This window comes from Amblyraja radiata, chromosome 39, assembly GCF_010909765.2.
Source record: "Amblyraja radiata isolate CabotCenter1 chromosome 39, sAmbRad1.1.pri, whole genome shotgun sequence".
NCBI classification, from domain to species: Eukaryota; Metazoa; Chordata; class Chondrichthyes; order Rajiformes; family Rajidae; genus Amblyraja; species Amblyraja radiata.
Window position 1 is genome coordinate 2,548,584 of NC_045994.1, and position 8,597 is coordinate 2,557,180.

General features: G+C 44.9%; 2 protein-coding genes across 2 annotated transcripts; both read left to right on the top strand.

Moving 5' to 3' along the window:
- Positions 1-947: 947 nt before the first annotated feature.
- Positions 948-3,528, top strand: LOC116967290 (scavenger receptor cysteine-rich type 1 protein M130-like; the record flags this gene model as incomplete). The annotated part of the gene is made up of 3 exons (XM_033013789.1): positions 948-1,059; positions 1,738-2,052; positions 3,293-3,528. Coding segments are annotated over exons 1-3 (663 nt in total), but the record flags the coding sequence as incomplete, so codon positions are not given.
- Positions 3,529-3,812: 284 nt separating this feature from the next.
- LOC116967291 (scavenger receptor cysteine-rich type 1 protein M130-like) lies at positions 3,813-7,597 on the top strand. Its single transcript, XM_033013791.1, has 5 exons — positions 3,813-3,816; positions 3,857-4,168; positions 4,299-4,334; positions 5,715-5,831; positions 7,410-7,597. Exons 1-5 carry the CDS (start codon positions 3,813-3,815, stop codon positions 7,595-7,597), a joined length of 657 nt encoding a protein of 218 aa, XP_032869682.1.
- The last annotated feature ends 1,000 nt before the right edge of the window (positions 7,598-8,597 follow it).

Below are 8,597 nucleotides of genomic sequence, written 5' to 3' on the forward strand. Positions count from 1 at the left end.
CATACATGGTAAATGGTAGCGAATTGAGGAATGCAGTTGAACAGAGGGATTTAGGAATAACTGTGCATAGTTTCCTGAAGGTGGCATCTCAAGTAGATAGGGTGGTAAAGAAAGCTTTTGGTGTGCTGGCCTTTATAAATCAGAGTATTGAGTATAGAAGTTGGGATGTAATGTTAAAATTGTACAATGCATTGGCGAGGCCAATTCTGGACTATGGTGTACAATTTTCGTCGCCAAATTACAGGAAAGATGTCAACAAATTAGAGAGAGTACAGAGGAGATTTACTAGAATGTTGCCTGGGTTTCAGCACCTAAGTTACAGAGAAAGGTTGAACAAGTTAGCGCAGTTCTGCGCATTCTTTGTAGCGCAGAAGGTTAATGGGGGTCTTGAAAGAAGTCTTTAAAATTATGAGTGGGATAGACAGAGATGACGTGGATAAACGTTTCCCATTGAGAGTAGGGAAGTTTCAAACAAGAGGACATGATTTGAGAATTAAGGGACAAAAGTTTAGGGGTAACATGAGGTGGAATGTCTTTACTCAGAGAGAGGTAGCTGTGTGGAATGAGCTTCCAGTGGAAGTGGTGGAGGCAGGTTCAATCATATAATTTAAAAATAAATTGGATAGGTATATGGATGAGAAAGCGATGGAGGGTTATGGTCTGAGTGCTGGTAGATGGCACTGGGTGACAGTAAGTGTTCGGCACGGACCTGAAGGGTCGAGATGGCCTGTTTCCGTGCTGTAATTGTTATATAGATATTTCGGAGGGACAGCTGGTGGTTTTGCGGGGCTGTTCTCCAGTCAAACGGGGATTTCGGGGCCTGCTTCCAATGAGCAATTCTACGCGTGCGCGGGTTATTCCGGACGTCATCACCCCGTTCTCACTGAGCTCTCCTGACCATCATTGTGAACGGACAATCGGGCGCTTTGACAACAAGGCACAGCGCCATGTTGGTCGCTTCCCCATCGTCTGGTCCACCCCCTCGCCTGACAGCCCTGGCGGCTGAGCGCCCCCAGTGGAGACACGAGGAGCCCATGGCCCAGACCTTGAAGACATCCGGTTTTATCTGAATAATTTAAAACCACCGAATGGCATGGTCTCTGCTTGCCACTGTGAACCGAGTGTGGTCCTGATGGCAGTTTCGTCGAACCAAGAAATCGGTCGCCATGGTCACCTAGCTGGGACGATCGTGATGTCCATGTATGTATCTCTGCAGGGTTTGAAGTCGGAGAGCCAGTCTGTGGGTGCAGACCGTAACAAACACGCCGAGGCTTCCAGCATTTTATGTTTCAACTTTAGATTTTCTCTGAGCTAAATCCGAGCTAAATGTAAAATTCTTTCTGAATATAATTGCTTAAGCAGATTCAGAAATTCTGACCAAGTGACAGACATAAAGTGCAATTACATAGGGGACCCCTTGTTTTAATTTCTTCCCCTCTGTTATCGGGCTTATGAACGGTCCTTCCATAAGCTAGGATACTGTCCGATTCACCTCTACCCCATTGCGGACTTCGGACTTTGTAGATAGAACTGGTGCGCCACGATGCGGAAAAGAATATTCTGCACATTTTATTTTCCCGTTGCTCTATCAATTGTACTTGAGTTTGACTTGCTTGTAGTTATGTATAGTATCTATTGATCCGATGAGATTGCATGCACACGTTGATCATTGTACCTCGGTACACGTGACAATAATAACCTAAACCTTTGATCAACTCCCTTGTTGTTATTCAACAGACCACCGCCGATTACGATTGACCGGGGGTGGAAGTACATGTGCTGGACGACTGGAGCTTTATTACCACGGTTCTTGGGGCACAGTTTGTAATGACTTATGGGATCTGCTTGACGATAACGTGGTCTGCAGGCAGCTGGGTTGTGGATATGCTTTGCAAGATAAACCTCTTGGATACTGTGGAGGAAGTCGTGGTCCTATTTGGTTGGATGAAGTAAGATGCTCGGGTAACGAATCATATCTCTGGGAGTGTCCCTCCGCACCACTGGGTGAACACGATTGCAGTCATAAAGAAGATGTGACAGTGAAGTGTTCTGGTAAGGGTACCTTCATTCTGCTGATTTCCTGCAGCATGGGATGGGAGGATTCATTCCAGAGATGTAATAAATAATTTACAGCATTCAAAGGGAGCATTGACTGCGGGTAACGGTGCAGAAGTTTCACTCTGAGTAAGTTGTCACCCACTCAACATCAAACTAATTCCACGCGCAGCTCTGTTGATTTCTCTATCAGCAGTTTCCTAGGTCTACGGAAGTTAGAACAAACAACAGTGCGGCGCACAAACATACCTTTCTGCCCACAATACCGCGCCGCACATAATGCCAAGTTGAACTAATCTTCTCTACTGTCCTTGTTATTCCCTTCCATTCCCCGCATATGCACATGCCGATGGAAAAGCCTTCTAAATGTAAATATCCTATCTCCCTCCACGACCAACCCTGGCAGCATGTTTCAGGCACCCGCCATTCCCCGTGTGGGAAACTTGGCACGGGCAACTTCTTTAATCTTTGCCTCTCACAGTAATGCTCTTCCCTCTCACCATTAAAAATTGCACCTCTATTCAAGCTGTTCTCCGCCCACTCCAACCACTGACAGATAGGAACGACAGTTGTCATACATTCAGAGAGAAACATCGATAAACCTAACTATGAGAAATTCGTTATTGAGTGCCGTGGAACTTCAAATTCCCAGGCAGAGATGGAACTTGGTACCTCGAGCATCTATTGCGACGGATTTTACAATGAAGGAGGTCACACAGAGAAGGGTCAGAGCTTGAGTGGGAATGTGGGAGGCGGATTAGAAGAAAGGATCAGCGGGTCAAGAAGTGAGCGTTCCCTTTGAATTGTTAATCCGTGGGGTTTCTTCACGAAACGATTCTAGAAGCATTGACCAATTATTGCCGTTCAGTTATTTCTGGAATCTCTGCTCGCGTCCGCTCATCATGGACAAGAACAATGTTTCCTCGTTCATTTAACTTCCATCCCACCAGTATCCACTTTCAGTGTTTGATCTTTCGCAATTCCCCACAACTCCAACAACATTTCACCGCCAGATGCATATTCCCCTCCCCTCCACTGTCGGCAATTTGACTGAACAGCTCATTTTGTGATTCACTGACGCAGTTATATTTCCCAACTAACCCTCTGTGATGAGTGTTTGCCGGCGATGTGTTGTTTTATTAAACTAGTTGCGCCTTTTTGTTCAGCGACAAAGAATCTTTGTTGTCTGTTGGTGGAAACATTGTGATGATCTATATATTACCCGTTTCGTTCACAGAGCACAAAGAGATGCGCCTGGTGAACGGAGAGCATCGATGTGAAGGGAGAGTGGAAGTGCGGTACAACGGGACATGGGGGACAGTGTGCTACGAGAAGCTTTACAGAAAGGAAGCGGAAGTGATCTGCAAACAAATGAAATGTGGACCTTTCAAATCTTATTATGGCGCCTGGAAATATGGAGCGGGTTCTGGGCCCATATGGCTCGATGAGATGGAATGTAATTCGCACGAGTCGACCATTTGGCAGTGTCAGTCAGACCCTTGGGGAAAACACAACTGTCACCACTGGGAGGATGCAGGTGTTGCATGTGAAGGTAAAACAAGAAATACATCATTTGGCGGCTGACATATTAAACCTGAATGTATAAAACCGTCAGCATCCACCTCTTCTCCACAGATGCCCAAATGCCAGAGAGATCCAGTGGAAAGGCCTGTGACGAAGGAAATGAATCTCAATCTCGCCGTTTACCAGGCGAGTCATCTTTATTAATTTTAGCATCAGCCTGACGTCAATTCCGGATGTGTATTTAACGCATAATAAGTGATTATTTGTAACTTTACAGATCTACCACTGCGGCTTGATGGCGGCAGCAACAATTGCTCCGGAACGGTTCAGTTATTGTTCAACAACAGCTGGGGCACAGTGTGTGATGACTCCTGGGATCTTGCCGATGCCAATGTCGTCTGCAGGCAGTTGGGATGTGGCGCTGCTCGTTGGACTCCAGCAGCGGCTGCCATTGCCCCAGTCTCCGGGGATATCTGGCTGGAAGAAGTCAAATGCACAGGAACTGAATCATTCCTGTCCCGTTGTCTGGCTTCACCGCTCGGTCAGCATGACTGTGATCACAAGGAAGATGTCATTGTTATTTGTTCCGGTACGTCTTGTTCGACAGATTCCTGGATCATTTACTTTAAAATCATAATTAAATGTGATTTTTAGTTTCTTTAATGCAGAAAACCTAATTAGATAAAGTTGATAATATGTGTTTGCAATAATGTTCACAGGTCCAGTTTTGACTCCCTCTGGCTCCAGCATTTCAGGTATTTATTATTCACGCGATGTTGATGTTTGAAATTCCAATCTTTGCTGACAATGCTGATATTCGCTTGGTACGATTTGCTAATTACTAAAATACACGATGGATAGCTTACACATTGTTTAGCCCAGTATTCGAACCAGTCTTGCAAACTTCTAAAACTGTGCCCAACGCCAGCCAAGATATCTTTGTGACGGCACAGAATGCGGACGTCCGCATTGTTGTCCGCCCTCGACACCCCCAATAAAGTGGCGATGAGCTGTCTCAATGAAAGGTGGCAGTTGGTAAAATTTCTATGCGCTTTTCGGTTAGGATTACTGATTTTAGAGTAGCGGCTATTAATGAATTCGTATCATGTGTTGGAACCAAGATAAGTTGTGACGTTGAGATGAATTTGTCGGTGTCATTATTCCTAACTGAAGGTTGCATTTCGAGTCAGTGGAGAAAAGGGTTCGCTCTTTTATAAATTATCGTCGAAATACCCCTGATGACTTACTCTTAGTGTATTTCATACATGTTCGGCCCTTTGTAACAAGCATCAGCTGAGCAAAACGATGTCAACATTTAGAACATGCACTTCTTGGTGTCAGTATTCCTCTGATTTGGATTGTATGACACCGGGTGTGTGCCGAGCTCAGTGGATACACATTATGTTTGTATATAATGATGCATCTGCTAGTTGGATGCAGGGCGCCACTGATTAGGAATCAGGACTTTCCGATATGTTCTGTATTCATCCCGTTCCGCCCAGCACGACAGGGAATTCCGTTGAATTCACCACAACTCTTTGTGACGTCATAACCCCTGTGTAGTTGTCATCGGCAGAAAAAATGTAAAACAAAACGTCAACGGCAGAGCCCTAATTATGAGTGTTATTGCTTGTCTTGTTTTCATTAAACTAGTTCAGACTCGACTCCGAAAATGTATCTTTCTATTCGAGTTCCTCTGTCGCGAGATGCTTGGTGATGATCATTGAATCGCACAATCTATTTGCACACGCGGCTAATCTGGGGATATTTGTATGTGTTCTTGAACGGGCAATCGTTCCAAATCCAGGTCTGTGAGTGGAAATGTGAGTGGAATAGAAAATAACTTGCTTCGGTCGAGTTTGTCCTCCATGGCATGAGAAATCACGCGGCCTGCAGCCAATGGGGACCACTGCAACGGATGGTCCTGATAAACCCGGCCTCACTGAGAAATAGTTTTTTTATTGATTTCCGCTCACGTGTTAATCTGCTGCAATGCCCCCAGAGGATTATTGGGAACATTCGTGGCAAAGGAAAATGCACAATCAGAGGTGAAAATTAATGAAAGTTCGCTGCGCCTGCTTTAACTATGGAGCTACAACGTCTGTTATGAAGTTATCCCTGAATTTGCATTTCAGTGTTGGGGAATAAGATGCCCTCTATGATTGTTGTCGCCTGTATAACCCTTGGAATCGTCCTCATCGGTGAATTACTCGCACTGATGATGATATCACGTAGACGGGCAGCAAAACGAGGTGAGGTTCAACTTGACACAATTATTGTACCGGATAGTATTTCACAACTCAGTGAGACTCCGGTTCCAACCACTTTTCTCAATGGTCTTGCATTATGAAATAAGTATATTTTGTAACTCTTTTAGCGGCTCTATTGGAATTCTTCAATTGTAGTAACAGAATGGAAAGGTTAATAGTTTCTTGTTGGATGCCTGTTCGATTGGTCACGTGACCGTCGTTCAAATATCTGTTCAACATTTGGCTGATTTCATTAATGCGGACCCGCTGCAGAACATTCTGATTAGATTCTATTCATCACAACGAGATGTTGCACTTCCCTCGCGTTTAATGAACTAGGACTTCCTTATTCCCCATCTCTTAACATACATTTGATGCAACGCAATCCTTATCTCTCACTTATCTGTCACTTCTCTCACAAAGTGGATAAATGTGAGAAATCACGCGGCCTGCACTTTGGTGGCAAAAACAGGAGAGTAGACTATTATCTGAATGGTGGCCGATTAGGAAAAGGGGAGATGCAACGAGACCTGGGTGTCATGGTACACCAGTCATTGAAAGTAGACATGCAGGTGCAGCAGGCAGTGAAGAAAGCGAATGGTATGTTAATATTCATAGCAAAAGGATTTGAGTATAGGAGCAGGGAGGTTCTACTGCAGTCTTGGTGAGACCACACCTGGAGTATTGCGTACACTTTTGGTGTCCTAATCTGAGGAAATACATTCTTGCCATAGAGGGAATTCAGAGAAGGTTCACCAGACTGATTCCTGTGATGTCAGGACTTTCATATGAAGAAAGATTGGGTAGACTCGGATGTACTCGCTAGAATTTAGGCGATTGAGGGGGGATCGTATAGAAACTTACAACATTCTTAAGGGGTTGGACAGACTAGATGCAGAAAGATTGTTCCCGATGTTGGGGAAGTCCATAACAAGGGGTCACAGTTTAATGATAAGGGGGAAATCTTTTAGGACCGAGATGAGAAACACATTTTTCACACAGAGAGTGGTGAATCTCTGTAATTCTCTGCCACAGAAGGTAGTTGAGGCCAGTTCATTGGCTATATTTAATAGGGAGTTAGATGTGGCCCTTGTGGCTAAAGGGATCAGGGGGTATGGAGAGAAGGCAGGTACAGGATACTGAATTGGATGGTCAGCCATGATCATATTGAATGTCGGTGCAGGCTCGAAGGGCCGTATGGCCTACTCCTGCACCCATTTTCTATGTTTCTATGTTTCTACTTCCTAAATTGACAAACCTGGTAAACTTTCTTTTCTCGTCACCGTCCGCAACACTGCTGCCATCTGCAAATACCTAGCAACGCCACCCAGAATGTAATAATCGCCAACGTGAGGAAGTCCTACTGACGCAGCATGCTTTAGATCTTCTTGATGTTAATATCATTAGCTCGTTTTTGCAATTAGACATTATCCGTGCAGCGGGATTCTTCGATGTTTCTGCTCACCAACACTTTACCTTGATTATCAACGCGTTACCATTTTGCATCTCGTTCACAAAGGTTGAACTGTTAAATTCAAGTATTGCACGTCAGTAAGTTAAACCCAACCGTGTCTCCGGCAGCTGCAGATATTAGTGGCAGGGGATCACCGATCGTCTTTTACCAGGCAATTTATGAAGAGATTGAGGATATTCCTGCAGCCAGCAATTTCAGTCAGACACATGATTCAGGTGAGTATTTGCACCTGACATCCATTTTTGAAAGGATAAATGTGGCCTCAATTCCAACAATCGCATTAATGATCACGTAATAGAAAATAAAACAAAAACAACAGGTACGTCAGGCAATAAAAACAATCTGCTGGAGGAGCTCAGCGGTCAGTCAGCATCTATGACGGGAAATGGGCAGAGAGGTGACGGGACCCTTCTTCAAGAGGACCACGGGGAGGCAGATAATAGAAAGAAGCCCGGGGGAGAGGTGGGGTAAGATCTGAAATATGAGAGGTACATCCATACCGGGGGGGGGGGGGGGGGGGGGGGGGGGGGAGGGGAGGTTAATTTGCAGATGAGCGAATTTGGGGGAGAAGAGAGGAGGTCGTCACGAAGGCTGGGCGTGATAAGCGGAGAAATGGAGAAGTCAAAGGGCGGCAGAAGATGGAATCAGAAGAGAAAGAAAAGGGCAAGTAAAATATGGAACCTGAAATTGGAGAGTTTTATAACTGTCGCTTGTGCTGTGCTGACTTTTAGTCTCTGGTTCCATTGATTCCATCAATCAACTCGAATATTACACCAGCGACCCTCTGGATGGTTCTCTTCTTGGACAAGAACATCCCGAAGGAAACTCCTCCAGCGTTCACGGTTGGTACAATGTTTTATTTTCATTTTTTTCTTATTTAATTTCATTCTGCCTGTGATCAGAAACTACCATAGAAATGTGCGTGAACATGTCCGCCGAGAAATGAGTGGGAAAAGATCTCAAGGTGTTGGAAGAGATTTGCTTTCCTAGGGAACAGTGGTCGGGTTTGAATTTGAAGAAACATCTCTCGTCTGTAACCAGCTGTGATTGAACGAAACATTCAATGTTTCTCCTTTGACACACAATGCGTTGTTGGCCTTGCTATGTGAAATGAATGCGCAGGCTTGATGCGCGACTAATTAGTTCATGGCCACAACACGACTCAACACCCTCTCTCCTTCAAAATCCCCATTCACACGATCAACAGACTCTCTCATCAGTCGGAGCTTGCTGTAGGCCCTTGACTTTCAGGACCATCATTCTGGCTTATGCTTCCTCCCAGACTTGGTTCCTGA

What these genes read in the sequence shown, in the direction of transcription:
- LOC116967291 (XM_033013791.1), top strand. An exon ending in CTCTGGCTCCAGCATTTCAG is followed by an intron (nt 4,335 to 5,714) that starts GTATTTATTATT and finishes TTTGCATTTCAG; the next exon opens with TGTTGGGGAATAAGATGCCC. An exon ending in TAGACGGGCAGCAAAACGAG is followed by an intron (nt 5,832 to 7,409) that starts GTGAGGTTCAAC and finishes TGTCTCCGGCAG; the next exon opens with CTGCAGATATTAGTGGCAGG.